The sequence below is a fragment of the Gossypium hirsutum genome, chromosome D03, assembly GCF_007990345.1.
Source record: "Gossypium hirsutum isolate 1008001.06 chromosome D03, Gossypium_hirsutum_v2.1, whole genome shotgun sequence".
In the NCBI taxonomy this organism is placed as follows: Eukaryota; Viridiplantae; Streptophyta; class Magnoliopsida; order Malvales; family Malvaceae; genus Gossypium; species Gossypium hirsutum.
In genome coordinates, this window is record NC_053439.1 from 42758338 (window position 1) to 42776258 (window position 17921).

At 36.6% G+C, this 17921-nt stretch overlaps 1 protein-coding gene and 1 pseudogene across 1 annotated transcript; one reads left to right on the forward strand and one right to left on the reverse strand.

The window, feature by feature from the left end:
• Positions 1-8079: 8079 nt before the first annotated feature.
• LOC107949659 (probable pectinesterase/pectinesterase inhibitor 33) lies at positions 8080-10047 on the reverse strand. Its single transcript, XM_016884384.2, has 2 exons — positions 9003-10047; positions 8080-8902 (listed from the first exon to the last, which is right to left on the reverse strand). The coding sequence occupies exons 1-2, from the start codon at positions 9871-9873 to the stop codon at positions 8208-8210; spliced, it is 1566 nt and encodes a 521-aa protein (XP_016739873.1). The 5' UTR covers positions 9874-10047; the 3' UTR covers positions 8080-8207.
• A 1587-nt stretch (positions 10048-11634) lies between these two features.
• On the forward strand, positions 11635-16139 carry LOC107949884 (endoglucanase 8-like; annotated as a pseudogene).
• Positions 16140-17921: the final 1782 nt, after the last annotated feature.

A 17921-nucleotide genomic window follows, 5' to 3' on the forward strand; every position in this document is an offset into this window, starting at 1 on the left:
TAGTTAGTATTATTATTATTAGTTTTTAGGGTTTAGATGTTACTTAGTATTATTGTTAGTAAAAAACTAATATTATTATTATGGTTAGTTATTATTATTATTATTGAAAAATTGCATATTGAAACATTAATTTTTTTTATTTCAGTAATTTATTTACCGTTCGAGATTTATTTTGACAGATTGAATATTGAAGATGGATGATAAGTTTTTTGTATGCGTTTATTTCAATGGAGTCATCTTGACAACAAGTGTTGGATGTGTATTTGAATGTCGACAACAAATAGCAATGAGATTTAATAGAAATGTCTCGCTGGATGAAATGAAGGCAAGGATTAATGCAAAAATTCTTAGACATTGTGGGAGAAGGATATCAAAATTTTTCTACAAGTTTCCAATTTCGACAAATCCGGTCAAATTCTCCGGAATGGAACTTGTAGACGACGAAAACGTGGAGACAATGATCGCTCTTTACTGTGGGGATGGGAGTGACAAGAATGCACTGATTCACTTATTTGCTGAGTTAGCTGGTATGGAGCAAAATGAAGATGTCAATGTATCTGATGAATAACACAGAGCTCAAGAACCGCGGATGGTGGCTCCAATATCATACGTTAATAGTGAATGGACTGTGGGTGGGATCGGCATCGATCTGAATATTACACCCGATATTGATGTGTTTGGTGGTGAAGAAGAAGGTGGTAGCGATCATTGGGATGAAGAGGTCGATAGTGACGGTGATCCTGATGTGGACGATGTACCTGATGACATTGACGATGAAGATGTCAACAACGATGGAAACATTAACGCTTCTTCGGTCGGGGACCAGATGCGACGTATTTTGATACATAATAATCTTGGGCCACACATGTCGCTCATAGACCCCGACGCAACGTATGTAGTTGAGTTTTCGGAGTACCCTGAAATAGTTTATCCTCACGGGCTGGCCGTAAATTCTGATCATGATGAGTTATTCATAGGCCAGAGATTCAGCTGTAAAGAAGAATGCGTATTTGCTATTAAATGACACAGCATGAACTTATCAGTGGATTATAAAGTCACAGTGTCTATTCCGACAATATATATTGGGGAGTGTTGGAAGGCAGCGGAAGACTGCAATTGGCGGGTACGAGCTGCATTCATTAAAAGTTCTCAAATGTGGGAGATACAAAAATTTATGATCCTCATACATACACATCAACACGTATGACAGAAGATCATATAAAACTTGATTCGAAAACTATCTATACGTGTATCATGCCAATGGTGAAGGACATGCCGACCATTAAAGTTTCGGTACTGATTGCCGAAATACAAGCACGATTCCAGTATCGAGTATCATATCGAAAGGCATGGATAGCTAAACAGATGGTAATGGAGCAACTGTATGGGGATTACGATTCGTCGTATAACGAGCTACAAAGATGGATAGCTGCTATACGGGAGTACATTGAGTTGTAGACAATGCCTTATTACGGCCCGGACGACCAATTACAGTTGGTAAAAAAAATTTTCCATCGGATATTCTGGACGTTTGATCCATGTGTGCGGGCATTTCCCCACTGTAAGCCGTTTGTGCAGGTGGATGGGACCTGGCTGTATGGAAAATATACACATATCCTACTTCTTGCGGTTGCTCAAGACAACAATAGAAACGTGCTCCCGATAGCATTTGCCATCGTAGATAAAGAGAACTTGGAGTCTTGTGAATTCTTCCTCACTAACCTACGGAGGTATGTTATTAGCAACGATAACATTTGCATCATCTCTGATAGAGGGAAAGGTTTAATTGCAACAATTAGGCGTTCCAGTGTGCCATGGAGATCTATTTACTGCATCCATCACATTGCGGCTAACTTCCACAAAGATTATAAGAATGCAGACTGGAAGAGACAAGTCATGACAATAAGTAAATGATAACGTTATATTTTCAATATAAGTTGTAATGTTTTATGTTATCGAGTTACTATAACTTATTTTTTCTTAATATGTATGCAGCATACGAATTAGAGCCACATATTTTCCGCCAAAGAATGATCCGACTTGAGAGTGACATGGAGGAGTAGACAAACACATCTTTCCGACAATGGTTGGGCACAATGGAGTCGTGGCAATGGGCTCAAAGTTTTAACGAGGGCTTTCGTTATGGCCAAATAACCACAAACTTAGTCGAGGTAATCAACGCTGTCTTGTTGAAAACACATCATCTTCCGATTGCATCTGTCTTTTCTGCTACTTTTTACAGGCTGGCTACCTTGATGCCAAGAAGGGGTCAGCAACAAGTCGACCAGATAGAGGCGGGACACGTGTTTTTCGAACATATCAGGGATGCAATGGTTGCAAACCGTCGGATGGCGAGGTCAATAAATGTAGAAATATATTCACGACGACTGGAAACATTTCGAGTTACTGAGACCATCAATCATCGACCTAGTATACCAACTAGGTCCTATGGAGTTGATCTCCGGAACAGGCGGTGCGAGTGCAGGAGGTTCGAAACACTTCATTATCTATGTGCGCATGTCATGGCAGCGTGTGCTAAAGTCAACCTTAATGTTGAACAATATGTCGATGATGTGTACACGCTCGAGCGCACATTGCGTGTCTGGGAAAATGAGTTCCTCGTCTTGCCTAACCTATCTACGTAAGAGGTGCCTCCAACGATTTTCGAGCTTCTCCTAGACAGAGAGCTACGCAGTAATCCAAGAGGTCGTCTGCAATCAAGTTGAATCCGTAATGAAATGGACATTAGGGAGAAATCAAACTATAAGCGTTGTGGAATATGCAGGTTAAGTGGTCATAGTTGGAAAGAATGCTCTTGGCGAAACTTTCATGTTGGACAGTCGTCCAGATCGGGTCGAAATTGACCTAATGCTGTAAAATTGTTATGTGTAATGTTATAAAAACTATAATTCATTTGAAATAATTAAAATTATTCAGCTTATGCTTATGCTTAAATTGTCCTTAAATTAAGTTATAAAATAGTATATGGCATTTGGAATTATTAAAAGTATATCGAAAATGGAGCCATTTAACCTTAAATTCAGCTTTAATATAATGTAAAATTAGAATAATTAAATTTATACAAAACGTACAAACTTTGTAATGTACAAAAAGTGCAATAAACCCCTAAAATTGATGGTTCAATAGTGTGGTCTTAGGGGTATACCTATTCGGAGGTCGACGATCACGTTCTGGGTGTTTGCGACAACCAACATCATCATTCGGCGCAGGTGGAGTTGTGACAAACATAGAGGAAAAATCTTGTGGCTTGTTCGGCATCGACAAACTTGTACCGGAAGGAGTCCCATGATGCTGCGGATACGGGTCGGATAGGCCGGGCATGCCGTACTGCGGCGGGTAGGATCCAAAGAGTTCAAATTCGTATGCAAATTTGCCCATTGAGAAGCTCGAAATATAGTCACTGCCCGCTAAATCAGGATGATAGCTATGTGAATCCACATGTGAATGTGATTGTTCGGGATCTGGCTGGGGCTCCTGCTCGGGCTCTGGTTCCGGATCATAATATGCCACAGGCTCAACCTCCATCGAGGCCGCTGGGTACGATCCTCCAGGTTGTTGCATGTGCAGGGGAACTACAGCCGACTGGCCTTCAAGTATATATGGCTTCCCGCAACTAAAGTACCATCGTATGTACTCTAATGATGGTTGCAAATCGGAAGCCATAACCATCTGAGGTCTTCGACGCATCCGATCGTTCCACAGCACAACAAATTTTCGATGCTTAATGCCCCAATCCAACTGTGGTTTCCCTCTTTTATTCATCCCGTGAACCGCCCCCACCTCGCATGGCGGATCCAGGATATGTTGAATGTAGCCAAACTATTGTAGCACCCGATCCCCGTGATACCACTCTACTACATTAAAATTTATAATTGGCGCGTTAGTGCACTATATGTCAGAATGAGCGTATGCGGACGAGGGTACCACATTTGTTAATTTTTGGCCTACGATATGGCATCCATATAAACTGCATGATTAATAACATGGTTATAATTAGCCATAACGTTTGAGTAAGATATAGAAAGTAAGATGTCATGAATATTAGAATAGCAGCTTACCCCTTCCCCAGCATGCTGTTCGATCATGAGTCAGTATATCGGGACAGTGTGTGACCTCCCGATACTCGGATAAAGACTCCACCTACAAAAAACAAATATAGGGTTTAGGGTTGGTAACATTAGTCAATATACTATGACTACAAATAATGACAAGTTATATTTTATCACCTGTTCACTAGTGGATAAACATATGGTTGGTGACTAACCGATGCCAAAAATGGCATTCGATAGAGCGCCCAGGACTGCAGCAATGTGAGGCATCCGCCTATGTCTACAATATTCGGGTTTGTCATCAGACAAACCTCCCAATATAACACAGCTAGAACGACGGAGCCCCAGCTATACGAGCGGACATTGGACAAATCAGCTAATAGGGGCAAGTACATCATATGCACCTTGTTGTTGTTTGCATCGGGCATCAGTACTCCCCCTAGGATATGCATGATGTACGCTCAAGCAGCGCACATCAGCTCGCCTTCAGTGGCATTCGCTGATAACTGTCCAAATTTGGCTTTCAACCATGTAAATTTTAAGCCTGTAAAATTTGACTCATTGTCCTCTGGCGACTCTCCAAGTACCTGATAACAAAGTGCAACCGGATCGGTAAATGGAGATACTCTCGTTACGGGAGTCCCATGGATTGGGAGCCCAAGTTGCATCGCAACATCCTCCAAGGTCACCGTGCACTCCCACACGGAAAATGAAAAGTGTGGGTCTCTAGGCGCCACCGCTCCACTAGCGCAGGTATTAAATCATAGTGCAAGTCGAAGGTCCAGATCAATGCTGCTTTCCCAAATCCGGCTTCCTCCAAGTACGACATCATTCATCCATCCGGAGCTTTCTTTAAACCATTCACACGACCCCTTATTACTCGGTACGAGTCCTGATAGTGTTAAAGTACAGAAAAAATTAGGATAACATGATTTATTTCTATATATTCGTATATCCTTTTTAAATAGAACCCGTGATTAACAAATAATAAATCATACCGCATTATTAGCCGTATCAGATATGTGTCTACCGGGTTGAATCAATGGAGCCATTGCCATGCCTGTAAATTCAAAAAAAAGTTAGTAAAAAACTCTCATTTCGGCAATTTATTCGTACTATTTTTCTGAATTTTTAAAAAATTTAGTAAAAGACTCTTACTTCGGCCCTTTGTTCGTATTTTCAGTGCATTATGTTTGAAATTTATTAATTTAGTTTGTTTTTTAAATTAATTTAGTGTAAAAAAAAACCCTTATTCCTGCCATTTGCTCGTATTATTTCCCCAAATTTTATTACTTTCAATAAAAATATATTATTTTTGTATTTTATTATTTTATATTATTTCAGTACATTTTGTTTGAAATATTTGTATTAATTATTTTTGAATTTTTAAAAAATTTAGTAAAAGACTCTTACTTCGGCCCTTTGTTCGTATTTTTTTCTCTACATTTTATTACTTTAAAAAATATCATAATTTCTAATTTTATAATTTTGCATTATTTCAGTGCATTATTTTTTAATTTTATTAATTTAGTGTGTTTTTTAAATTAATTTAGTGTAAAAAAACCCTTATTCTTGCCCTTTGCTCGTATTATTTTTTCGAATTTTATTACTTTCAATAAAAATATATTACTTTTGTATTTTATTATTTTATATTATTTCATTACATTTTGTTTGAAATATTTGTATTAATTATTTCTGAATTTTTAAAAAATTTAGTAAAACTCTCTTATTTCGGCCATTTCTTTGTATTTTTTCTCCGCTTTTTATTACTTTAAAAAATATCATAATTTCTAATTTTATTATTTTACATGATTTTAGTACATTATGTTTGAAATTTATTAATTTAGTGTGTTTTTTAAATATACCATTTTTTTCGAATTTTTTTACTTTCGGTGAATATACAATTTCCGTTTTTTTCTTTTCGTATTTTATATTTTCTTAAACATATTTTTTATCATTTTATTTTTAATGCTATTTTTCTAAAAAATCTAATTATAACATCTTAAATAAATTTCATAAAAAAATATTCCTAATCAACATACAATATACATAACATGGATTTTTTCATGCTAAATAAATTTCATAATATATATATGCTAAATAAAATAATAAAACACATACAATGTACATTACATACATTTTTTACACAAATATTACAAAAAATTTAAATTAATAAAACAAAAATTACCTTCTTTTTTTCCTTCCTTCCCTCTTCTTCTTCTTCTTTCTTTTTTTTTCTTCTCCTTTCCTTTTCTTTCCTTCTTTTTCTTTCTTTTTTCTTCTCCTTTCCTTTTCTTTCCTTCTTTCTTTCTTTCCTCTCCTTTCCTTTTCTTTCTTTCTTTCTTCTTCTTTCCCTCTCATTCTCTTCCCCCCACCCACCAGCTCAATGGCCCCATAAATAGGCAGTGCCGCCTGTGGGAGAGGCACCATCGGTGCCGCCTGTGGGAGGGCCACCATCGGTGCCGCCTCTGACAGAGGCACAACTGGTGCCGCCTATGGCACCCCCTCCTTCAGGCTCCTGTCACATCGGCCGCAGCTTTTTTTCTTTCTATTTTATTATTATTTTTGTATTATTTTCGTAAATAATAAAAAAATGTATAATATTTTGGTTATTTTTTTTATTTTTTATAATATTTAGGTAAAAATCCACATATATATTCATATATAATGGTTTATTTACTTTATAAGTCCTATATATTAAATTCTAATTGTAATTTCTTAATAATTCTTACTTGGTTTACTTACATAATTTAGTCATTGTACTCTAATTAAATACTATTTCGAAGAAATTACCTATCTGAAATTTAATTCACTCCTAACATAGATTCGTAAATATTTAATAAAAATATTTACGAATTCGATTTATGGAAACAGGATCCCGAAATCACACTTTCCGATGCCACTGAATTCCTGGTCGTTACAATCTAAATCCAAATATCCAATCACTTTCCACCAACTAGTTTTTTTATACATGAGCATGTAATTCTTTACTCAAATTGCCCACAATATAGTCATAAGGAATTGGTTTTATTCTTTTTCATTCTACATCATTCTTTGGAAACTGCATGAGATTAAATTTGTCCATTCTGTTATATAGGAACAATCTCCTTTGAACAATTATGCATATTAAATCTCTCTAAATCTTTTTTGATATGGTTTTTCTAAAACAATCCCAACAAAGCTTGTGATCTATTACGTAATATTTCAATTCCTATCACATAGGATGACTCTCCTATATATTTCATTTCAAATTTATTTGAGAGAAAAACTTTCATCACGTGCAATAACCAAATTCATTTACAACAAGCAAAATAAACCTACTCCCACTTATCTTTTGGTATAAATATTGATCAACGATGTTTTCTTGAAAATCAAAAGATTTTATAGTATCATTAAACTTGATGTACCATTGCCGTAAAGTTTGTTTAAGTCTTGGCTTCTTAAATTTACGCATCATATAACATTTTCCTTCAACTATAAAATCTTCATGTTTATTCATATAAACTTCTTCAAGATTTTCATTTAGAAAGATTGTTTTCACGTCTGTATGGTGTAACCTGCCACCTATACCATAAGATAATCAAATTCAAAAAAAAAAAAAACTATTCAATTTTCTACGGTACCCCTTTTCTTTTCTTCTTTTTCCATTTTCCTTATTTAATATTTTCCTTTTCCTTTTCTTAATTTTAGATTCTGTTCCTTCTCTCTCCCCAATTTTTAAAAAAAACTCCAATGGTTGAAATTGTTTCGATTGCTATTGCATGAAAATAATGATACTATTTAAGGAAATAACAGCAGAGTGGAATCTAATTATATCATAGTACTTCTAATATATCTTATTTGAAAAATTAAATTTTTTTTATAAAATGGAATATTAAAAATTTAAACTAAGAAAAAACTCTATTTTTCCCAATTTTAGTGGAGACAAATTCCACCTGTTTGAAATTGATTAGAGTGCCAAATTTAGAATAGTTAATTTCGTAGATTCACATGTCAATATATTATGGTATTGAAAAAAAAATCAAATACAATTTATTGTTCATAATTAAGAATGTATTCACAACGAACAAAAATCAAATAATAAATACAAATATAATGAATAATGCTAAATCTCCCCCGTTCGTGTATAGGACATACTCAGAGGCCAGCAGTGAATGGTACACCAGTGGTGGGTAACCATGTCCCGCCAGCAATAAGGCTATCAACAGTGAAACGTGATGCCACACTTGGGCTAGTTATCACATGAAAGCCAGGCCATTTGACCCTCCATTTAATTGAAGAAGACGGTCCATAATTCTTGTACTCCCCATAATACAATGTACCAAGAGCAAAATCAGAATGGCCCCATTTCGACCATCCTGCAGGACTAACTAAGCTGTCAAGATAAGTTTTGAGGACAACTGTTCGAGAATACTGCTGCCATGGCCTCCCTAAGTATGTGTTGAATGCATGAACCACTGGTTTAAGATCATTTGCAGCTAAGATTCTCGAATTATGGATTGCGATCCCGGTGTTTTGGTAAGGGTCACCACGGCCTTGTGCAGTGATTATGTTTGCCTGTCCTTTTAGGGGCCTTCTAGCAAAGATTGAGCAGCTTTGCAAGACTACTGCTGCATTGCCAAATATGATGTCTACAGTGCCATAGATATAACATTCTCGGTAGAATTGCCGCTGTGAATGTACCATGAGGGTGTCTTGATATCCCACGATGGCACATCTGTAGAAGACTGAGAGATCTGATGCCGAACGGAGAGCAACTGCTTGGCCTTTTGTTGGACCTGCTGTGTTACTGAATGTTATGTCCCGAGCAATGAATCCAGGGCCATCGATCCCTACACTCAAAAGGTTAATCGTCAAAAGAGAGATCATATGGCGTTAAAAGAACAACTATGCACTTTTCAAATAAGAAAGAGAAGGAGAACAAAGTTGTACCAGCAGTTGCAGAGCTGTAGATAGTGTAACCTGTTTTAGCACTCCGGCTACTGGTGATGATTGTACGTTTCATGCCGTCACCAACCAGCATAACGTTACGGTTAGCGCTGGAAACCTCAATATTCTCCCGATAAACACCTCTTTTCACATGTATGATAAACCTGGTATACCTTTTCCTCTTTGCGGCAGCATCTAGAGCAGCTTGAACGGTCCTAAAATTTCCCGACCCATCTTTGGCCACCACAATATGCGCCTTGGTTGAAGATAGCAATAGGCGCTTATGGTGCCTGGAGAGCCAACCAGGAAAAACTTGTGTAAGGTTTCTCTTACGCAAGAAAATCCCATTAACAGCTAAACTATTGCTAATCATCTGGGATATGCTATTGGATGAAGAGGGAGTGAAAAAATCAGAAACATTGAAATCCATGAACCCAGCTTCGCATGTTTGGATATTGGTCAGTGCTGTGCTAAGCCATGTTTGTGCATCGAAATCATTGCAGCCCATCCTCCTCCTGCTCTCTAGGCCTCGTAAAGTAGTGTTGAGTTGAAGAATGGTATTATCGAAGAGCTTGAGACAATCTCTCCATGCTGCCTTCTGCTTCCAATTCTCACAGCTCTGTCCAAACTCGTTGACTTTCTTTCCGGTCATAACGGCTCGATCAAAGGCCAGTTGAACCATTATCTTCCGAAATTGAGACATGTGTTTGGGAGCAAAACGACGGCTGCCGTGGCTCATCAAATATACGCATGGTTCAGGGTGAGGAGTTTGGTTGCACCACCATGTTATATTGCTTCTCGTACTCCTAGAAAGTGTAGTGGATAACATTGAAGAGAGTGATACGAAAAAGACTAACAATATCTTGATCTCCATGGCCAATATTGGTGAGTTTTTTTTTTTTTTTGTTTGTTTCTTTGATCTGGTTGTTGAGTACGTATATAAGGGTCGTAGATATCTTTAAGTAGGAGAAAATGGACATGAGCTGAAAGACTGGATTGTTTGCAAATAAAAGAAAATGACATAATAATTGCGAATGCAAGATATACAAAGAAGATTCACTAAGGCGCTTGCTTATTATGCAGTAATAGTAGTAAATTACGACATTATATTTTATATAATAGCATTCTTTACGTAAACTGTAAAATAACACAGACTTAAGGAAAAGTTATAATAAACCTTTAATTCTAAGAAGAAAATTGGGATGCATGGACTTCCTACTTTGCCTTGCATCATGTCAGATAAACTAAAATCACACTAACTTTATGACGTGTCACAATTTCATCCAAAGATTGCTTCAAACTTCTCAGCTTGCTTAATTCAAAGAATTTTTGCACTTATATATATCCCTTTGTTCTAATATATTCTACTTTTGAACTCGATTATCTATCTTTTTGATTTCCGTTGCCAACGGTGGAATGATTTTATTGTCAATTAAAATGCAAATCATAGCTGTTAAGCAAATGGTTGAGTGGAGTTAAGATTAGAACATGTTCCTTACAAAAAGAGGTACAAATCAGTAATCTTTTATCTGAAATATCTGTTATGCATATGGGGGGGGGTCTTAGTTTGTTGAGTATATTGAGCTCATGTAAGATGGAAGCAACAGTGCCTTGAAAGGAAATAACCATTATTCTTCCATCACTCGTGTTCAGACAACCCCAAAAGCTGGAGGAACCATGTGGCTTTGTAAATTATAGGTTAAGCAAACCGTTCACTTTACAATGTAATCTATGAAATTTCAAAGAAAATGAAAAGGATATAGGTCTATTCAATTAGTTCATGTTTTGAATTGGTAATTGTTCCATTATCAAATCTTAGATCCATGGGAAAGCACTAATTCTCATTCATTTTCCAAAAAGAGGAAATAAAAATATGGAATTAATTAATTTTCAAGGCAGTTTTTAAGCATTATAAACAAGTCCTAGCTTGACTTAATTTGGGAATTCATTTAAGTTCATACTAATTGAAAACAATTTGAAGAAGGAATATGTTACCATCTATATTCATGCAAACTTGGCAACATGATAAAACAGAAAAGAAACTGGACCGGAGGATACCCAAATTTATACCTCCATATCAAATAATGAGTACTGCACCGTATGTGAAAGAGATGAATAAAAATTTATCAAAATCCTGAGTTCCGATGATAATCAATCTAATTAAAATGTTCAAATATTAAGTACATGGTTTTTAATATAATAAATTCACATTCGACTTAATTATACGGCCGTGTTTAATATGAAGATACTATCATAATTAAAATCTTACCGTTTTAATATTTAAAAGAGGATAAAAGAAATTGCAGAATGACATAAGAAACCCAGATTTTCTGTGGTTTCGTGACTCAAACTTAACTATATGTAACCAGGGTGTATTAATGGTGTTTCACAAGTAGATTGACAAAGATAAGCTTTGTTAAAGGGCATGAATTTAGCCTTTTAACCCTTTTGTATTGTAAAGATTAAAAACGAGAACGTAACTGAAACCAGACAGCTAATGCTTGAAGTGTCATAGCCATATATGCATGTGTCTTTTCAAGCAAGAACTTTGTGTTGTCACTAGTATTGCACAGTGAAAGAATAGTGTATCGGAAAATAGAGTGAAGGAATTAGGTTTAATTTCAGGGAGAGAGCAATGGGCAGTGGTAAATGTATGACTCTGCTAACGTTGTTAGCTGTATTAGGCACGGTGATGGTTGACAAAGTTGGTTCCCAAAACTATGGTGATGCACTGTCAAAGTGCATTTTATTCTTCGAAGGCCAGAGGTCAGGAAAGCTGCCATCTAATCAGAGAATGATTTGGAGAAAGGATTCTGCTCTTCGTGATGGCTCTGACCTTGGTGTACGTCTTTCTCTATTTCTATGCTACTATCTATTACTTTTTTATATTTACATATATAACATTAAAAGCATGATTGAATTTCAGATGGATTTATTAGGCGGCTATTACGATGCCGGTGATAACGTAAAATTCATTTTTCCAATGGCTTTCTCAACCACAATGCTAGCATGGAGTGTAATCGAATTCGGCCAATTTATGGGTCCAGACCTGCAACATGCACTAGACTCCATTCGTTGGGGTGCAGACTACTTGCTTAAGTCCACCGACCTCCCTGGTAAAGTCACTGCCGCCGTTGGTAACCCTATTGCCGATCACAATTGTTGGGAAAGGCCTGAAGACATGGATACTCCGAGAACCAGTTACGTGGTGAATCAAACCCACCCAGGCTCTGAAGTTTCTGCTGAGACTGCTGCTGCACTTGCCGCCTCTTCTTTGGTGTTCAAATCCGCTCACCACTGATACTCTATACTACTTGTCAATAGAGCAAAGGTGGTAAGCAATTAAAACTTTCTTCTTTCTTTTTCCAAGCAACTCTTTACTGTTTTCTTTTTCTTGGCGTGGATTGTTAGGTCTTTGAATTTGCCGATAAGTTTCGGGGAAACTACAGAGACAGTGTTGGCCAAGGAGTGTGCCCATTTTATTGTGACTGGGGTAGCTATAGCTACATGGTAGGGCATCCAGAAATTTAATATATAGATTTGGGAGATTTAAATGAATTACTACCATCGCTATAGCTCAAATTTAAAATTATTATTTTATGCAGGATGAACTGATTTGGGGAGCAGCATGGTTGTTTAAGGTGACAAACACTACACCAAAACAGGCTTTTACCGGAGTTTTTAGCGGCATTTGGATAAAAAAAGCCGCTAAAGATCGATCATTAGCGGCGTTTTCCAGAAAGCGCCGCAAAAAACCTAAGCCCAACAACGTCATTTTCCGAGCTTTCGGGGATTTAGCGGCATTTTTGAGAAAACGCCGCAAAAAAACATAAGCCCAACGACGCCGTTTTATGAACTTTTGGGGATTTAGCGGCGTTTTTAAGAAAGCGCTGCTAATGCTCAGGGCTTTAGCAACGTTTCTGAGAAAGCGCTGCAAAAAAACATAAGCCCAACGACGTCGTTTTGTGAGCTTTCGGGGATTTAGCGGCATTTTTAAGAAAGCGCCGCTAATGCTCAGGTCTTTAGCGGCGTTTTTGAGAAAATGCCGCAAAAAAACCTAAGCCCAACGACACCGTTTTGTGAGTTTTCGGGGATTTAGCGGCGTTTTTAAGAAAGTGCCGCTAATGTTCAGGTCTTTATCGGCGTTTTTGAGAAAGCGCTGCAAAAAAACCTAAGCCCAACGATGCCGTTTTCTGAGCTTTCGGGGATTTAGCAGTGTTTTTAGTAAAGCACCGCTAATGCTCAGGGCTTTAGCGACGTTTTTGAGAAAGCGCCGCAAAAAAACCTAAGCCCAACGACGTCGTTTTCTGAGCTTTCGGGGATTTAGCGGTGTTTTTAAGAAAGCGCCGCTAATGCTCAGGTCTTTATCGATGTTTTTGAGAAAGTGCAGCAAAAAAACCTAAGCCCAACAACGTTGTTTTGTGAGCTTTCGGGGATTTAGCGGCGTTTTTGAGAAAGCGCCGCAAAAAAACCTAAGCCCAACGACACCGTTTTCTGAGCTTTCGGGGATTTAGCAACGTTTTTAAGAAAGTGCCGCCAATGCTCAGGGCTTTAGCGGCGTTTTTGAGAATGCACCGCAAAAAAACCTAAGCCCAATGGCGCCGTTTTCTGGGCTTTCGGGGATTTAGCGGCAAAAGATTCTGGGGGCTTTGGCGGCGTTTTTGAAAAAGCGCCGTAATGCTGGGGGCTTTAGCGGCGTTTTTGGAAAAGCGCTGCTTAAAATATTTTATCTTAATTGGTTTATTCATATTAAATAAAATTCAATTTATTTCTAATTGAATATTTAAAATCTTCAGAAAAAAATAATGACACGTAGAAATAATTTGAAATAAAACACATGGAAAAATTAAAATACTATTATTTAAAATAATTGTAAAAGAGATAATAATAAATTTGTTTAGGGTTTTTAGTTTAGGGTATATGATTTATTTAAGATTTAAGTCCGGTTTAAGAGTTCATATTTTAAGGTTTAGGGAGTATGGGTTTAGGGATTATGGATTACGGGTTGGGATTTAAGGTTTAGAGGTTAGATGGTTAGGGGTTTAGGGGTTAGACGTGCTAGGGGTTAAAAGTTAGGGATTTAGGGGTCGAGTTAGGGTTTTGGGTTCAGATTAATTATTTTTTTAATTTATATTTTAAATATGTTCTTATATAATTGTAAAAGAGATAATAATAAATTTGTTTAGGGTTTTTAGTTTAGGGTATATAATTAATTTAAGATTTAAGGCCGGTTTAGGAGTTCATATTTTAAGGCTTAGGGAGTATGGATTTAGGGATTATGGTTTAAGGGTTGGGATTTAAGGTTTAGGGGTTAGGGGTTTAGGGGTTAGATGTTAGGGGTTAAGAGTTAGAGATTTAAGGTTTAGGGATTTAGGGGGAGATTTAAGGTTTTGAGTTAGGGATTTAGGCTAAAAATCGCCGCTAAAGGCATAAAAAAACGCCACTAAAAACTTGTTTTGGTGTAGTGAAAGGAGCAAAAGTACTGGGATTACGTTCAAAACAACATTCCAAATCTACCAAGATGAGTTATAAGGCTTGTAAATGGTGATTTACAAGCTGCTAAAACTTTGGCTGAATTCGGATGGGATACAAAGGATGCCGGTATTAATGTACTTCTTTCCTGGGTAAATAATACTGATAATCTAATTATCCCTTCTTCAATTTGATTTTCAATCATAAACCAATTTATAACATATATGATATTCTAGAATTTGGTTTTGGTTGTGCTTTGCAGTTGGTAATGAACTCGACTAGTGCTGAACCTTATGTTCCCCAAGCCGACAGGTTCGTGTGCAGCGTCTTGCCTGAATCACCGTACAAGTCTGTCACATACTCTCCAGGTTGCCTACTTAATTTCAACTTAAATTGAACTTTGAACCTTACACCTTAAATCCTAAGACAATGATTTGTAAAATGAACAAACTAATGATAGGTGGGCTTTTGTTCAAATCCGGTGGAAACAATATGCAACACGCCACTGTCCTTTCATTTCTTCTTCTTGTTTACGCTCAGTATCTGAAAAAACATGATGGATCAGTAAATTGTGGCACTTTTGTTGCAGCACCATCCAGGCTCAAGCAAATCGTAAAAGGCCAGGTAAGTTGACATGAACATTAGGTTCTTTAGAAATAGACCTACACTTATCAGTCGGTTCAGACCTCCACTTAGTTTCACCCAAGCTTCATCCTGGTCATGGATAGATCACCCAAGTTCGGGTCCATAAGCAGTGACAATTGCCCTATGAAGACTCACTTTCGCTACGACTCCGGTGGGTTCCCTTAATCAAGCCACTGCCTATGAGTCGCCGGCTCATTTTTCAACAGGCACGCAGTTAGAGCCCTAGGCTCCTTCCACTACTTGGGAGCTTACAGTTTCATGTTCTATTTCACTCTCCGACGGGGGTTCTTTTCACCCTTTCCCTCACGGTACTACTTCGCTATCGGTTACCCAAGAGTATTTAGCCTTGCAAGGTGGTCATTGCTGATTCACACGGGATTCCACGTGCCCCATGCTACTCGAGTGAAAGCGTAAGCTAGTGATGCTTTCGGCTACTGGACTATCGCCATCTAGGGTTCGGCACTTCACTGCTTCGCCTAGCATCATGACGCTTTTATTACTCTCCGACAACCCCATTTTCAACGTTTAGGTTGCAATATTCATTTACAGTCCTATGAAGTCTGAACAAGATCCCATCTAAATCAAAACATATAAGCTTACACAAACATTTGATTAATGCAGGTAGACTACATACTAGGAAAGAACCCTCTGGGGATGTCATACATGGTGGGATTTAGTCAAAATTTTTCGAAGAGAATACATCATCGGGCTTCCTCTTTACCTTCCATAGGTGCACATTCAAGGCACATCAAATGCAAAGACGGAAGCCTGTACTATGAAACCTTAAAACCAAATCCCAACTTTCTCACAGGAGCTATTATAGGAGGACTAGATATGAAGGATCAATTTCTTGATAATCGGACGAATGCTGGTGAATCAGAGCCAACCACCTATATTAACGCGCCTTTGGTTGGGTTCATCGCATATTTCAAAGCATTTCCATAAGTTTGAGCCCCCCATTTTTTGTTAAAGACTTTGAGCTATTTGGTTTACACACAAAGATTAAAACTCATTTGTTGTTGGCTAATTAATAAAAGGGAAAAGAAAAATAGTCCTAATGGCGGTGGTGTTAGCGTCCTGCCTCTTATATAAGAAGAGTTATAAGATGTAAAGTAAGAGAGATATGCCATGGAAATCCACAAATGATGAATGATTCTACAATAATAATAGGAGAAGAAGAGAAACATGCATTGTTTACAACACCTTTTAATTTCTAGATTAATTTACATTAGAATTCTAATAATAAATCATATCAAAATCTTCATCATTAGGTACATCATAGTTCTGATCCTAAAGGTGTGGATATCTATTAATAAATGGGTTAAATATAAAATTTGAACTTGTCCATTTTTTCTAAATTGGTGCTTAAACTTTTTTTCCGTCCACTAGTTTGGTACTTAAGCCTAACAACGTTAAGATTTTGCTGACGTGACGGCATGCAAGCAACTTAAGTCCCTTTTGACCCGTATTGATCCGACCCTTGGTAAAAAATGATTAAAATAATCATTTATTAATAAATAAATAAATGTTTTCCTTCGGTTACTAAATCAATTGAAACAAAAATCTTTTTGATTTCTTAAGAAACCTTTTGGATTATCCTTGAACTTCAAAAGCCATATATGATTTTATTTTATTGACATTGAATCCTTTCACCACTCTCTTTTGCATCCTTCAACATTTGTGCGAGAAAGCCTTTTGATTCCATCTGAAAAGTTCTTCGATTACCCATCTGAGAAACCTTTTCGATTACCCAGCCATCTGAAAAATTCTTCATCATCTCACTGAAAGAAGCCTTGTTTCATCATCGATTAGTCAGCCCTTTCAATTACCCAACCATTTGTGATATTTAAATCAAGATTGCCCTATTTTCTCATCGATTACTAGTATTTTACTCAACCTTTCAAGGTGTTTTTTTTCATCATTGATCACTTAGCATAACTTTTTATTGATTGGGTAACTTTTTTTACCTATATAGAAAACACTTTTTATCATCGATGTGTTTTTTATTGTGTGTGTTTTAAAAATAGAAAGTTTTTGCTTTTTCTCTGCTTGAATTTTGACTCATTCTCAGGAAGTGACAAATTTTTTATTGGGACCATCGGTTTTCTGGTTTAAAGAATATTTAACATTTTTTTCTTATTGTTTAGATACTTTATTAGTATTATAACTAATTTCTAATTTTTTTGTTGTTGGCATGCATGTGTTTGTAGATAACTCCATACTGAAGGGAATTCTATTTTAAGGGTTAAACCGATTGAGGATGAAAGCCCAGTCTATTAGTATATCTGTTATGTATGTATATTATGTATGTTATGTATATTATTGTTTATGTCTGTATATTACGTATGTTATGTAGTATATTACTATTTTTGTATTTTATGTATGTTATGTTATGTTTATTATTGTTTATAATATGTATGTTTATCATGTATGTATATTACAATTTATATTTTGTATGTGTAGTGTTTTATCATGCCTTGGGATAAATGTATGGTGCATATTAATTTCGGTGGAATTTTTTGTCATAGACCATTGTGTAGCCTATGTAGTAGGGGAAGTGTTGCAATGGGATTTTGACCTAGATTTCCTGTGTTATTCCACTTTGTGTGAGATGGTAGTGGAAGCTAGGTATATAGCTGTAAAGAACTTTGTATACTGTGAGGCTAGGTTAGATTTTAGTAAGGGACTGAGTGTTTGCTATGAAAATTCATCATTCATAGCAATGATTAATCGTATTAGAAAAATAGTGTCCATACATGTATATGTTGAACACGAGGTAGACACACCTGATGTTATTGATGATAC

Bases quoted from the DNA above. Each gene is read 5' to 3' on its own strand.
- LOC107949659 (XM_016884384.2), bottom strand. From the start codon at position 9,873: ATGGAGATCAAGATATTGTTAGTCTTTTTCGTATCACTCTCTTCAATG. The intron at 8,903-9,002 runs GTACAACTTTGT...TTTTGAGTGTAG, and splicing joins CTACAGCTCTGCAACTGCTG to GGATCGATGGCCCTGGATTC.